This window comes from Eutrigla gurnardus (genome assembly GCF_963514095.1).
Source record: "Eutrigla gurnardus genome assembly, chromosome: 10".
Lineage (NCBI taxonomy): Eukaryota > Metazoa > Chordata > Actinopteri > Perciformes > Triglidae > Eutrigla > Eutrigla gurnardus.
Window position 1 is genome coordinate 6,129,950 of NC_139924.1, and position 16,464 is coordinate 6,146,413.

The window sequence follows — 16,464 nt, forward strand, 5'->3', positions numbered from 1 at the left end:
AGAAACGTATAATATGTAGCTAAGTAATTTATCTTTAACGTCATTGTATGTCATAGTATTGAAAATACTTTTTACGGTGTTTGTGGGTCTTATTGCACAGAGGGATTGTAGGACTTTTGTTGCTGCGGCAATATATCATTCTGCACGGCTATTTAGTTGTCAGTATGTCTTCCCAGCAGTTTTATGTCTCGTCTTCGCACCTGTCTGTCTGTCTCGTCTTCGCACCTGTCAGGCCTGTGTGTCAGTATGTGTCTGTCCTCTCTGCCGCAATGTGTTCTTATGTTTCTTTGTCTTGTCTTTCGGCCCGTCAGGGCTGTTGTTCGTCAGTGTGCCTACAGACCTGTCTGTCTCTCTCCCTGTCTCCCAACCTGTCTGTCTCTTATTTATTTATTTATTTATCGTCTTATCTGTCTCCCTGTTATTCAGTGTTGGTCGGAGGCCCGGCTGTTGGGCTTCACTGTAAAGTGCTCGGCTGATTGGAAGGGACATTTTTCCAATGGCGCTGCGCTGCCTCTAATATTCTGTTTGTCGTTGGGTGCGAGGCTGATTAATCACGCCTCCTCTCCCGCTGACATTCAGCTTCACTTTGATTGGCGGCCGGACTGGAATGACACCCACCTCAACCAACACCGCAAACATTTCTGCGGCTCTCACACTCATGGGCTAAACGCACACGGCCAAACGTGATGTTCTGCACATTCCTAGTCAGGTGTACAGTGGCTATGAATACACCTATTACGCCAACACATACCCACTGACAGTTAGACATGAAGCCGTGCACTTGCATATACAATATATATATATATATATATATATATATATACTCGCTCATAAACTCACGCAAACAAGCGAGTCTTAAGTGGATAACTGTGGTGTTGACCTCTGTCTTCAGCAGTGCTAGTTTGTAAGTGTTGTATTGAGTTTACTGAACAACGTGGGCAGGCTGCTGCTCTTCTGTTGTTCTCTCACCTCATGAACTCTATAATATGGTAGCCTTTCTCACTTCTAATACTTACTGTACTCGGCCTAAGGGCCAAGCTACCGCACTCCTGTGCTGAATAACATCTCGCTCCTTCTTTTTCTCACCCTCTATCCCTCCCTTCTCCCCGTCCTTAATAACTCTATAACTCACCTCGGCCTTAGATTTAATTGCTTATCTGTGTGTAAACGTATTAACCCTCTGCTGTATCTGTTTTGCTGTCGTCCCCGGGGCCCCCGACAAGCCTCTCTGACTGCCGTGCCTTACATCCAATGAATAGTCCTTCTCTGAGTGGTAATAGGGAATCAGCATCGTAGCAGCAAGCATTGGCGGCGTGTAAGAGATAAATCAGATTGGGGGTCTTGCTTTGCCAGTTTATTGAATCTAAATTGCGTGCGCGCGTGGCCCCCGCCGGCCCTACACGGCCCATCCATCTCCCGGCTGATAATGGAGCGGGCCCGATTCCACCTGGTGGGAGCATTATTACATTTCCCCTCTAACGAGACCCAGCTAATCCTGCCAAGGGAGGAGGACAGGAAGAAGAGAGAGGAGGAGAGAAGAGAATAGGAGAGGAGTGAAGGAGGATGTTGGGGGGAGGAGGAAAATAAAGAAGAAAAAGAAGGGAGGAGAAAAGGGATAGAAGAGGAGATTCTGTAAAGAAGAATTTGCAAACATCCTGGCAGCCTGCCTCGCGCTCCCACTCGCTCTCCCTCTCTCTTTCTCACTTTCTTCCTCCCTGTTGCTGTGCATAAAACATCTTCTAGCGCCACCAGAGCTACATGGCCCATGGGCCCCTGAGCTGCAATTAAGCTCATAATCACAATGCGATTTCACTGACGCTCGCCGCCCCTTCCCGCTGCCATCTCTCCTCTTTCACTCCGCCCCTGCAGCCAAGACTGAACGAAGTCTAAATGAAGTGAAAGGCCTCTCCTCTCCCCAACACCCGGCCGTTTATTACCCGCTTTAATAAAAGTCCATCACGGAATTATCCTACAATGAACTGGAGCCACTAAGTTGCCAAGAAATATACTTCCAATCAGGCGCCTCTGCACACAGACATGCCTGTATTTCTAGATGGGCACAGCTGTGAGGCTTAATGTTTCTTACATACACATGTAAAATTAACAGGCTTTTCATGATAGTGCAGCAAAGTGTGTTGCTGGAATGTATTGTTTTGTAGTTTATCTTTTTTTTTTTAAAAAGCAGAGCTCTTTATTGATGTAATTAAATCGTATCCCTGGCTCAGTGCTCAGGCCTACTTTCATTGTTTTGAGGGGGCAGGAACCCCGTGAGGCAGCGCACTGATGAGAGATGGATAAACAGTTTGATTTGCTGCTATCGCCCCAGGCACAGTGTACTGGAGAGATGAGCAAGAGAAGGAAGAGAAAAGCATAAAAAAACGGGGAGGGGTGGGAGAGGGCAAAACAGAAGGAGAGAAGAGAGAGCGAGAGGATAAGAGAACCTGTTGGGGGAGGGAGGGAGGGATAAGAGGTGGAGGATAAACATGCAAACAAAAAGAGGCGACAAATCACTCCTGTTGTTTGTGTGCACATGTTTGTGTGCACGGCAGGCAAGGCCTTTTCTCTTATTTCTGCTTGTTTGTCTGTTCCCCTCGCTGTCAGTTCTTTCTTTTTCCAACATGGCCCCCATCTATCTGCCTTTTCCCTTTTTTCCCCTCCTCTTTCTACCCCCATCTCCCACCCTGCTCCATTTCACCACCAATACCTCTCCTCCGTCTCCTACCTGCCTCTCGGTAGCCTCGAGCAAAGAGGGAACTGGAGAACACAGAGAGTTCACTCTCTCTCTCTCACACACACACACACACACACACACACACACACACACACACACGTGTACGCACACAAATACATGTCAGTGTAGTTGCAAAGGTGTGGTTTAGCTTTTGGTACATACACACATTAATTAGAATGTGTTAACTAAGGTAAATGAACTGATGACTGTTGATTTGGTTAGGCATGCTCACACACACACACACACACACACACACACACACACACACACACACACAAGCTGAGTGAGGTAGAGGAAGGTTCAGTCATCCATGTCGTGTTATTGTTAGTAAAGATGCGGAACCTCCCGACTTAACCAGCCGTAACAGCAGTGTGACGGCTCTTTGTCTACGCCAATTACTGAACAAAAACAGCAGTGCAGTCACAGCGAGACCAGCACAACCCATGGCCTCCTGCATCCACACACACACACACACACACACACACACACACACACACACACACACACACACAGCTGATGCATGCGTTGTACTTTATGTTTGCATCACAAAGTCTTACACACACTCAGACACACAAAAAAGCGTACACAAAACATGCATGCCAGCATCTCGAGCGGTGCAATGAACCACATCGGGACACCCACAGCAGTGCCCTAACACAAACATTCTGTAAGCACTCTCAAACACTTACACCCACTCCTATATTGTATTAAGTTCCCCAAAACAGTGCAGTGCTCTCATTCTCTTCCTCTCCCTTCTGCTCGCTCCCTCATTCTCCGTCTCTCTTTTCTTTTTTCTCTCTCTCAAAGTTTAAACTCATTAAGTGTAATGATATTGGAGACTCAATTTTACATAGCTCACTCATCAACCAAGTGAGATAGCAATAAAGGCGAATGGCTCCGCCGAGGCCTTAACGCTGCGAAATAAATGATGCGCCGCAACGGAAATGTAATTAATTTAGAGGCAATATTGATAGTCCTGCCATACACGGCATTATATTTTTTAATGTGGCTTAACATCTTGATTATTCAGGGGGAAAGGCGGAGGAAAAGGGAGCCGAGACAACACGGCTCACGATGAGAGATGCTTAAAATGCCCTGACGAGTGTTTACTCCCTCAGCCTCACTTTCTCTTAAGCTTTTCATTATGCCGAGACGATAAACACCTCTCAGGAAGACTCACCGACTTTAACAGGGGTATGAAGGGAAAGCAGAGAAGGATGCTGTCTGCTGAGGGAAAGGAGACGAAGGCATGATTCATATTTTTGTTGATTTGTACGCGTACCGTTGATCCAATAATGTGTTCTCCGGTGTTTTCTGCGTTGTGATAAGTATCAAAGTATCTCCCACAGAAATAGCTTTTGTGCCTGATGCGTGCAAATATGTCTTTGGGGATCATAACATTTAAATAATATATATATTTGTTTTTATTTTCATTGTGAATATGTATCATAATTAATAATATGATTTTAATATCTCAGTTAATTTATCTAAAACTGCTTTCTTTACAAAAAGATAATAAAACTGATGTCTGTGAAGTTCTGCCTAACGCTGCTGTCTTTCTTTCCAGCTAAGACTGACGAGGTACTGAAGGCCAAAGTAGCCAAGAGAGAAGAGGAGGCCCAGAAGAAACTGGAAGACCGTGAGTTACTGTGTGTGTGTGTGTGTGTGTGTGTGTGTGTGTGTGTGTGTGTGTGTGTGTGTGTGTGTGTGTGTGTGTGTGTCTGTGTGTCTGTGTGTCTGTGTGTGTGTGTGTCAGCATGTGAACTTTGGCACCAACACCAAACCACTTGTAGCTGTTCTAAAAACAAAAATACAATATTATAGGTGTTGGCAACGTAGCAGTTAAAATGACAAAATAATTATAGTTAGCTTTTGTATATTTTGTTGTCTATCAAATAGCTATTAATATAGCCTTGAAGGAGTAAGGACACCAAATAAAAAATAAAACTGGAGTATCTTAAAATAAGAAACAAACTTCCATATAGTTCCATGTAGCGTCCATGCAGTGAATGTGAGAGTAATATCAAAAAATATGTGTATTAGTTTTGGTAAAACCCTGATTATGCTCCTGTTTGTCAGATTTTTGGAGTCCATGCACTCTCTGCTCGTGTTAGTGATTTTACACGCTTAAACACATCTCATATGTTTACATTAACAGATGAAGGTAAGCACCCTTGTCTTGCAAACGAGAATTCCTCCTTTAGCAGTTCATCTATACTTTGCAAAACATTAACTTAGATATGCTGATTACACTGCTCAGTTTTTATTAAGACAGCTGTAATCTTCATAAAGATGCATAGGCGGAAATGTGCTTAGCATTGCAGGCAGTAAATTTATCCTGCCAACATAGGACATGCAGACACACACACACACACACAGATTATCTTGATACACATTCAAATAAAGTGGAGAGTAATTTGCAGTGGATATGCTAGCAGCAATAAAAGTCCTTAGATAGAATAATGACCCTGGGCCCTGCTCTGACCAGGGCATGACATAAATGAGAATATCAAATGTGCTGTTATTAACCACTGTTTGTGTCTGTGTGCGTGCTTACCCATAGGCATGTGTTATTGTAGTTTTTTGTGATATTGCAGTTTGTTTTAGTGTGGGTGTTCTTATATCGCTGGATTCTCTCTCCGCTCTTCTTGTGTAATTTTTTGTGTGTATCGAGCGAGCATGGCAGTGTGACCTTTAAAGTTAGCTGACCTTTTAACCAAATGAAAGTCCAGCCATCAGAAACTAATTAGCCCTGCACTCTCGCTTTGGTCCCGCAGTTCCGGGAAGACTTTATTCCGTACTTCTCTCTATTTTTCTTTTCACCCTCTCCACCATTCTCACATTGATATTATTATATTTCTTGGTCTTAGCCTTCTGTCTGTCTATTTTTCTCCTCCTACATTCTGTCTAACATACTCTTTCTTCCCACCTCCATTTGTCCTCATCAACCGTTTCCACCTCACTCCTGCCCTCTTCTGTGTCTTTCTCATTCTTTCCCTTCTCCTGCATCTCTCCTCCGAGTGGAAGCGTTGCCAAAGTGGTGACTAAGTGCCTCGCTTGGGGCAACAGCGTCTCCCAATCAAATAGCTTTCTCCAGCTACGTTCACACTGCACTGTTGCCTCTTTTTGCATTCAGTAGACTCTTTTTCACAAAGCTCCCCTACTCCATGTGTTAGTCCTGTGTGTTTTTTTTAGTGGAGCGGTGCAGATGCGTATCCTTTTCCCTGCACAGGGACACATGCAGTGAGATCAGAGGGGCTCGACAAAGTGGCCCTGGTGACTTGCCTTGTCTTGGTAGTGAGAGAAGCCAATGGCGCGGTCACAAATGGATATGAATGGCATATCCACACACATGGATACAAGCCAGCTCCATCCTCTTCTGCCCTTCCTCCCAGCACAGCTGAAATGAAGGAGGTGGGCCACTGCTGCTGCTAAACAGCAGATCACCAGGGGTCCTCTTATTCCCCGCAGGGCCTCTTCGAGGTCAACGCAACTAGAAAGTTTACACTTGAACCGTTAAGTCAACTGAAATGAGAAAAACCTTTTAAAGCGAACGGAGGGGAGAAGTGAAGAACGCTACCACCTACACTCCTCGTTCATAAATAGATTCACATCCTTGACTGGCAATGTGTTTGAGTTAGTTTAGACCTAATCGAACCACCGAGATCTGATTCATGTGAATGCTATGATATGCAATCTATTATTGTAGCCAACGGTGGCTGCACACTGCGGAGGAAAGAGAGGTTTTTTATCAGCAGGGTTTACTGAGAGAGAGGGAGAGAGAGAGAGAGGATCAATAACTGACCCTGTGGTCATCAGTTAACAAAGTAGTTTCCACTTAAAAAGAGTGTTTGGCTCTCTGGTTAAGGGCAGCCAGATGATGCTAGTGGTTGAAAAAGGAAACAAGTGATATGAAAGGCTGTGAGAATGAGAGGGGAGGATGGTTTCTTTGTTAGTAGCATGCCTTGTTTAGGCTATTAAAGCTGAGAGATGTTGTTTGTGTGCCCAGGAGGCTTTTAGCTAACATAGTGTGTCCAGCTATAATAAGATGGACTGACTGCCAGTGTAACACGGTCTGTTTGTGTGGACTGTACTGACAGCTGGCACTTCACTGAAGGCTGGAATGTATAACCAGAGATACTGTGTGTGTTGGTGCTGTTGTAATGTAGGGCTGGATATAAACCACATATATCACATTACTGGACGAATGAAACTCACCCCTTCCCGTTCTCGTTGACATCATACTTTCATGTGCATCAGGAGGACACACTTTGTGTTTAAATATTATGAAGTTGTGCCAAATTTACTCATGTTCTACGTTTCTTTCTTTTTATGATTCAAGTTTCCCAATTTACAAACGACACAATGCAACACGAGGCAACATATTACAGTCAATAAACGGAAAGAAACAGAAACAAAGAAAATGGAACAAAACAAATATTAGTTCAAGTTCATGTTTTACAACAGACTGACTATAACTATGACAACCATTGGGAACTTATTATTTTGATTATTAATCAATCTGCCATTTATTTTCCTCGATAAAGATTCTTTCTATAAAACAATGTGTGATTTGCGTATTTACATTATTTGTTTTGTCCAACAAAAACAATCTCAAACCCAAATAAATATTCAGTGTCTTATCATTATATGACAATTATTCAAATTTTCACACAAAAAATGATGGTAATTGATTATCAAATTAGTCACTTTTTAATTTTCTAACCATTTAAAAAAAAAAATTGCATGAACTTTAATTAAAGTGAATGTTATCATTTATTTTACCCTGAATAAAGGATAAGCGGTAGACAATGGATGAATGGTTATCATTTATTTGACTATAGATTTTAGATCATATTGTTCAGCCCTAGTCGTTGTTTCCTGTTATTTATTTGTAGCTCATTTAAAAGGAGTAAGATGTCAAGTCAACTGGAAGTGAGTTTAATGGTGAGAAATTAAGATGGAGAATTTAAAATATGATGAAAAATAGGGATGTCTCCATTACATCCTCCGCAGCGTTGCACCAGTAACTGAGTACATACGGTGTCAGGTGTGCTCCTGTGTGTTTAAGGCTTTGTAAGACCTTAATCCCACCTGCTTTTCTTTCATGCAGAGATGGAGAGAACGGGAACGCATCAACCTGTTGACAAGAACATTTGTGTCAGATGCTGGATAACCCCGGTTCATTCCCACACACCGCTGATGTGTCGTCCACGAGGCGCTGACAGAAACATTTTTTCGTCTATGAAGCCACAATTATGTAGATATGGATTGGACACTTGCCTATACCCCGCAGATGGTATTTTAGCCCTTATGCTGCACTGTCCCCATTACCTCAAACTACCACCAGATTGGGAGATCATATATTTTAATGAGACGTATAATAGCTCTTTAACCCATATCATTAGGGGGATATATACCTACCGTTTGCTCTTTTGGCAGTTAAACGAAAGGACTGTTTCCCTAATTACGCGGTGTGTAGGACAGGTCACAGGTTGGGTGTGTACCTGTCTGTGTGTGTCTGTGTTCGGGAATTATATGACCATTAAATATTCAGCCGCAGACCCCGTCCTGCTTCTCCCCCCACCCCTTCTCACTTCCTCGACCTAGCATCCATTAACGCCTCATCACCGTTTAACTAGCTCTGTTGTCAATCACCACAGGGCCTCGGCTGAAACAGAAAATGTCTGGATTTGGTTTCTTGCCTTACTTGTTCAGCATACAGAAAAAAAAAGAGATTAAATACACATCTTTACTGACTGTACAGCTGAATCAGTGTAAGTGAAATATCATTAAGGATGCATGTGCCCGCTCCGTCTGTGTTTGAAATAATATTTCTCGTTAGGTGTGATTACATGCTCTACTAAACAATTTGTCAGTCAGCTAAAATTTCCGCTCGGCATGCAAGTGTCCGCATACAATACTGGCGTGGGTGTGTGCGTCCATAATAAACGATGTTATCCCTTTTCTAATTGAAAATAATAACTAATCCACGGATAAAAAGCTCTTGTATAATCCAAAGCCATATCCCTTCAGTTCTGGCCTATCTCGGTTGTAATAAAAGACAGGAAATGAGAGGCAAGTGAGAGTGGTGGCTTGGACATTGACGCTTAATGTAATCTGCCTTGAAATCAAATTATTTGACCTGGAAAGCCTAACAATACAAAACTCCTGCCGGGCTGCTGTTAAATATTTAGCACGTGCCTGTCATGAATACAAATGGTGCGCAAATTAGAATCTACAGGCGCGTGACCCCCATATCACACCTCGGGAGCACAGGGGGGCTGCCTCTGCTTTAAATGTTTTAATTACCGGGGCCATGGTGTGGCGTGCCACGCTACCTCGCCGAGCAGCGTCGGCACTGCTCAGCCTGCCACTTGAAGGACAAGCGGTGAAATTCATGCGCTGGTAAACATGAGTGATCTGGTGTCCATGATCTCATCACATTAACTAAAACATGAGGATTCAATAAGGAGAGTGTCTGAATTATACCATGCTATAATTATAGTTCCCAGCATTCTCTCTCAGGGTTGAGCATTCTACCTTTTTTTTTTAAGCTGCGTTCTCGCCACCGGCTATATGATCTACCTCGGGGCTCGAGGGAGGCACTGTATTGCTCTTGTGCACTCTGCGCTGAAGAAAGATCTGTCTCAGTGATTTTGATGTAAGAAAATCTGGTTTGTATTGATTCGGTATTGATTAGCGGAGTTAGCCTCATCTCCTGTCGTTACTTCAGATAAATGGCCTTATTTGTTGTGTTATTATGTTCAACACAATCATGCCAGGAACAGTCAGAGGAATATTGAACCGACACTTCATTGGCTTTATGGGTTTTTATTTGTTCCAGGAATTAAAGGATGTTTTCTGCCCGTATAGCTCTGCAGAGAACGTGTAAAGGAGAGCACATTGACAATAAATTACACCTTCACTTTAAAGGTCTGTTTCAAACGGCTTCTTTCAGAAGGACGTTCCACGCTCATTTCTGATTTTTGTCCTGCCTAAATAATGATTGATTTAGAGATGAATAGGGCCACACATTCAGTCTAGCCATCTCTCTTTTTTATTTTCTCCTCTCTCCTCCCAATTCATTCAGGTTTGTGGTTCCCCCCACGTTTAAATGATTAGTTATGCAAGGCTTGTAAGCACTGAATCAGAGTTATGGTCCCTGGGGAAATAAATTTGGCAGAAAATCAGTGTGAGAAGATTTAATTATCACGAGGAGACCTTTTTTCCTTGCCTTGCCCCACTGAAGCCCAAACTCCTCTCCTCCCTCTCTCTCTCTCTCTCTCGCTCTCTTCCCCTCCCTCCCCCTCCCTCCCCCGATGCTATGCTCAGCTCCACATGCTGCAGCCAAAAACACCCTGGCGTGCAGTGTGGACGCCAGCCCTCTTCTTGCTTTCCTTCTCCTCCCAATTTGTTTCATTGCAGGGTGATAAGCCAAGCAATTACTGCTTTATTGATTTTTCATCACTGCAAATTTAAAGTTGATTTCCCCCCCCACCTCTTGCTTCCCCCTTTCCTCCCTCGGAGATGGCTCGGCAAGGTGATTAGGTGACCTCCTGTCCTAAGCACTGCCGGCCCCGTGAATGAGTGCAGGCGCATACTGAGTTCTGCTAACCCCCGCGTGACCCTTTGTTGTCCCGGGGTAATAGGATGCTGATGCTGCCCGGTGTGGCTGTCACTTTTGTAGCTACGGAGCGTATCGCTTAATCATTTCTACAAGGATATCTATGGAATGACATGTTTGATCTGATAGCAGCCGAGCTATCTCTGCCATAGGCTAGATTACACAGAGATTGACCATGCAAGCTTCCAACCTGTGTTCATTCAGGTCAAGTGGACAGATGATTGACAGCACCCTTTTACCCTCCGTGATTGGTAATCGTTCCTTGGGTCACCCTTATCAATTAACCTGCTACCAGTAGACCAGTGTGTGTTCAGCAACCTCGCTTGAGTCACCAGGCTGATTTATTTTCCAGATTTCCTGTCCAGCCTATTTAGATTTAGGAGAGTGACATGCAAACTGGTTTTATGAGATATGGTGTGCAGAAATCTGACTTCATCCATTAAATGTTTAGAAACTGAAAAAATAAAATAAAATTGTAAGTTCCACACAGCAATGAATCATTTTTATGCAAATATATTTTTTATTTTATCGTTAAAATGTAATTTTACAGAATTTTACTTTCAAATCCATTAAAATTGCTAACACATTAAATGTAACTGAATAATCAGCGTGACTCTTTCTGCCTTAGTAACGCAGCTTTACTATTAGAAGATTAAAGGTTAGTTTGCCGCTCTAACTGAAAACATTCCCAGTATGTGAATGTGACACACACACACACACACACACACACTGGCGTGCGTCTGGACATGATCATACACAGCAGTAGTGTACTTGGTGCAGTCTAACAGGGTGGTCAGGCTGCTGTGATTAGACACACCCGCAGACTGTTGCAGGTCAAAGTGCTGGCATCATGGGTGGCTCTGGCCATGTGGTGGCCCCCGCATGGTTTGTCATTAGACATCAGAGGTCACTTAATAGTGTGTGTGTGTGTGTGTTACAGGGGCAGTGATGTGTGACGAGTGTGTCTCTTTTTTAAATGTGGTGTGTGTGACGAGTGTGTTGTAGGAAGGCTTGAAACGAGTGTGTGTGTTTTGTGGGCTTTGGTTGCACTACACTGTGTCATGAACGTATTGCACTTTTTGCGCCATTGGGGGGAAAAAAGTGTACATGTTCACACGTGGAAAGAAGGAGTATATTGTTAGTGAGGGCTGTCACGGTGAAGGGAGTTCTCCTGTGGTGATAATGGTTGGCTTGGCACACAGTGAGATTTGTGGGTTTTTATATATATATATATATATATATATATATATATATATATATATATATATATAAATATATACTGTATGACAAAACAGCACACTTTGTAGATTCTTATATTCTTCTTATTCCAAATGAAGCCTAAAATAATCCCATCAATGTCAATGTTCTGATGTCATTCATCCAAGACTGTTTGTCATTGGTCAGTACCCTTGTTGTTCACATGGGATCTGGATCTACAACTATTGACATTATTGACAAACTGGGTATTCATCACAAACTCAAACTTGCAGTGTTCAGTTTTCCAAGCGAGTGCCTCAACGTAATTTGTATTGATCACCTGCTGAGTACATTAGAATAAAGCTACTTGGGTTTCTTGATTCAAACCTCTGTTTTTAACCCTTTTTTATGGTCAGGTACGACACAGGTTGGGAGTTTTGTCACAAAGCCAGATTAGAATGACGTCATGTCCATGGTGATGCTTAGATTTAACCCTATTTACATGAATTGTCTTACAAGAACATAATGTAGCAAGTATTAAGTGTTGTGCAATTAATTCCGAGATGAGATGCATGTGAAAGCAGAGGTGTAGTGATCCCACTGGACACTGCATGGAGCTGGATGCTATTTAATACCAGAGACCCCCCCCCCGCCCCGCCCACACACACACACACACACACACACACCAGTCCAGCCGGCTAAAATGAAACATATCAGGACTGACTGGACATTATAGTACTCATGCATTTCTTTCCTGTAATTTAGGCCATGAAGAATGATTTTGATTTACATGCAAATGATGATGCCACTCTTGTTTTGTTATTTTTGCATGATTCCCTGCGATGAGGCAGAATGCGACAGGAAGGGGAAAAAAAGGAGTGTAATGTATTGCACAGTACCAAGGTTATTAGTCTCCGTACAAGTGAGGTGAGAAGAGAAGGAGGTGGAGGGCATTTGCCTAATTAATTACTGCTCAGACACACACACACATACACACACGGCCATGACCTTTACTAATATGGTTTGTAGCATACCACACAAACAGGAGACTCTCTGTCCCTTTTCCTCGCTCGCCAACACACACACACACACACACACACACACACACACACACCCTGTCAGGAGCCAACAGAGCGAAAGGGAGAATCAATTACAACCCAACTAAGGGGAAGGAGTCGGTCGCCTGATGGCCCCACGTCAAGAAGACTGTAGGTCACGAGGGGTGTGTGCCTGTTTGTGTGTTGACGTCCATGGATTAGCCCATGTGAAAATCGAGCCCGTTTCCTGGATTCAGATTACATCATTTTCATTTTAAAGACCTTGCTCCAATTAAGTAATTAGCTGCTTGGTGTTTCTCTAATTATAGAGTTGTTCATAAAAGAGCTGCTGACCGGCCCGCGATCGAAAAACGGAGAGCGCTGCACTTTCTCCGGCACGCACACACAGCCGCACGGCTGGTTTAACATCAAGTTAATGCAGTCAAATGCGTGTTGTTTCTGGTAAAGGGCAGGGAAGGACTCTGTATTCTAATCGCACTAAAACAGCACTGTGCTTAATAAAGTGCTCCTTGAGTTTCAGACAGACAAGCTGTTATTGTACTCCGGGTTACCGAACAGTTGGGGGAGAGGGAGAGTTTCAGGTACTTGTTCCTTCATCTGCGCGCCGCTGTATTTTTTACAGCACTTCTTTTAAAGCCTCTCTTAGTTTACAGCAAATGCAAGCTGTCCTTCAGCATTCTGTGTGTGGAAAGTGTTTAATAAACTAGCCCTAACCAATGCACTTAAAAGTGTCACAGGGAGAAAAATTGACCTTGAGATATGTGGCTTTGACACCTTCTGAAATGTGAGTCCTGAAGTAACAAGATCAACGAAAGCAGAACTTTGTTTTCTTTTATTTTACTCTGTAAGGATTTGATAAGGAAACTAAATTGAATACAAAATGTTAAGAATGCCACCAGTATTCCTTTCTAGCCCATCAACGGAGAAAGTGGCTGTGATCTTGAAGATCTCACCACTCAGCCTGTGAAAGCTTCACTATTTAATGAGATTCTGTGATGCTGCCCAGACACAGGACATCGGCTAACACTCATACTGCTCTCTTTCTCCCCCTCACACACACACACACACACACACACACACACACACACACACACACACAGGGAAACACACCCACCTGGTTTTAGTTAACCCTCTATGTTTGCAGTTAGCACCGTGCAGTCAGGTCAGCGGGAGCAGTCAGGTCTTAGCTAGGATTTCTGATAAATAGCTGACTTATATGCAGTAAATATACAGTCAGTGCTTTAAAGCTCTGTTTGTACTCGTTTCCCGAAAGGTGGGCCCCTGTTTTTTGGCAATGAATGCATTATTTATACCCACGATAGTGATAGGTACAATGTCAACAACGCAACAATAAACATGTCATCCCTGATGAATAGTAAATTTTCCATCTGAGCCAATTACGAGTAAATACTGTAGGTTACCTTTTTTTGAGTTGTAATGAAAGCTCTGTATTTGAAAGTGGGAATGCAGCATGATTTGTTTCATTTCCCCCCCAAAAAATGTGTCTCATCAAAGTCCCATAAGTTATGTGTGAGGTTTGTATGACACTTATATGAACAAATACTGAAGTCCTTCGATGAGTCAGGGAAGTTTTGATTGCAGAATAAATCACTTAACTACACCTTTTTCTTTTAAGAAATACAGATTATGCATGATCGATAGATGGAGGTATGGAAGGGTAGACCGGGCCAATCTATTGTTCCTCCCTATGATTCCATTATGGGCACAGACAGGAGTCTATACACATGCGTTTCACTGTAGCAGCAGCACTTGATAGTGTAGATGGGGAGAATGGAATAGTTGGACTGGGGTCAGTTGAGGAGAGGAAGTTGAGAGGATAGATGAGCAGAAAGGGGTTGAATGACAGAAGAGAGAGAAGTGGTGAGAGGGGAGGGATGAGCAAAGATTGGGAAGGAGATAGCCGAGCGCGGCGCGTGGCTGCCATGTCATCCTGTCATTAGCAGGTTGTTTGGGTCTTTAATTCATCATTCAGACCTTTATTGACTGGAGAGTGGGAGATCACTATCACGAGGAGACACTAGAAGAGCGTGTGTGTGTGTGTGTGACACTCAGTCACCAGCTGCTCTTCATTTCCTGATGCCAAATGGATATCACATAAGATATAACATAAACATATCACATGCAATTATCTGCTGCGGTCAAATAATGCTCGAGGCCACATTATCCAAAGATCCTATATGGTATTCTCCATAAGTTCCAGAAAACGTGTGGACCCGACTATTAATAAAAGAGGTTTCACGGAGACAACTGGGCATTAGTGACGTGTGACGGGCCCCTGATGGCGGGGCGGCAAACCCCGCAGAGACCAGTTGACACTATGATAACAAGGTGACCACCGCAGGGGATCACTGGGCCGTGTATGTTTTTGTGGTTGAAGGTGCATTGTTGGGAGACATGGCTTATGGAGACATGTGGCTGTTTTTTGGAGGTGGGGGGGTGACTGTGCGTATTATGTGCGTGTGTGGTCTCGTGGGAACGCGCATTAGACTTAGCCACCTGCTCCGTCATTGGACATCTCCCAGCTCGCACACGCACTTACAAACACATACATGCATATACGCAAACCCCTCAGGGACCCGCCCGGGACATCTGGCTCTGCCTGTCAGAATTCCCCTTCACTTTGTGTGACCTGTTGACCCCGGCACCCACAGGCGTCAGACAGGCTTCAGCGTCACATCTTGTCATGGTTGCAACGCCACCATTGGTTGTTTGTTGCCTTATAGGCAAACCCACAGATCCGGACAGGGGAGAGGGAACGCATGGGGGTTTAGCTGTTCTTGACATTTGGACTGTTTTGGTAGTTCAGGTATCCATCTGCTCTCTGCCCTTTCTCTCTTTGCATGTAACTCTTTGGCTCTTTCTCTTCTGTCTCCCTTACTCGTTGAGGTCTCATTTTTCAATGCCTAAAGCTGCAGGGTATTAGTTATGCAAATATTGACGTGCAGCTTTGGCCTGCTAGCTATCAATTGAAATCAGCAAATCGATGGGCCTAATAGCTGCTCATTAGCCACTTGATGCATTTCCAGGGCTAACATCAGAACCTGTCAGCGGCCCCTAATCAATACAGTCTAAAAGTATTACCTAACCAAGGCCCACACCAGACACCGTTTTAATAACACGAGTTGGCTGTCTGGCTTTCTGTGTGGAAGTAGCGGTCTGACTCGGTGGCTCTAGGCCTTAGTAGGACAAGCTTAAACGTCTCTGTCATGTCAACAAAATATCTCATTAGCAGCAACATTCCCAGACACCAAGTCGACACATTAGATGTCTTTATTTATTTATTTTAGTGACCATGGAATGGAAATCCTCATCCGCGAAAAAGAAAATCTCATCAGTCGGATTTTAATAAGGAACCTATTGTTTCATTTTTTTTCTGCTGTTGTTCAGTCCAAATCCCAGGCATGCTTTGGAGCAGCCTGTTGTTTGGGCCTGGAGAATGGTACGGTGAAGACTTTGATGCAGCCAGGATGCTGCTGCTGAGAACAGGGCCAGACCGGAGCCCCTCCATCGCCCCTAGCACGCAGCCCTGCTAAGCTTAACTCAGCTGTTTGATGCCAAGCTCTGCAAGTGTGTGCCTGTGTGCGTGCATGTGTGTGTATGTGTGTGTGTTTACCCAGCTCAGGGGTTACATAAACAAGAGCAGCTAGCCTACAGGTAAGACCCACAGGAGACCAGCCGAGAGAGAGAGGGAGAGAGGGAGAGATGGAGCGCCAGTCTCTTACCTTTGCATTCTCCCAGTGTTGTCGCCATTGCTGGAGCTGGATATTCACTAATGAAGGGCGAGCTGGAAAATGACTAAAGGAGATAGTATACAAAGTTACTGCACACAC

General features: G+C 43.8%; 1 protein-coding gene across 2 annotated transcripts in view; it reads left to right on the forward strand.

Annotated features, from left to right (window-relative positions):
• The window catches only part of rsrc1 (arginine/serine-rich coiled-coil 1), a 104,026-nt gene that overhangs the window by 78,181 nt on the left and 9,381 nt on the right, over window positions 1–16,464 (forward strand). For both annotated transcript variants that reach the window (XM_084018738.1, XM_084018739.1), the window contains exon 7: window positions 4,299–4,370. In XM_084018738.1, the coding sequence (XP_083874864.1) occupies window positions 4,299–4,370 (72 nt within the window). The remainder of the gene's footprint in view (window positions 1–4,298; window positions 4,371–16,464) is intronic.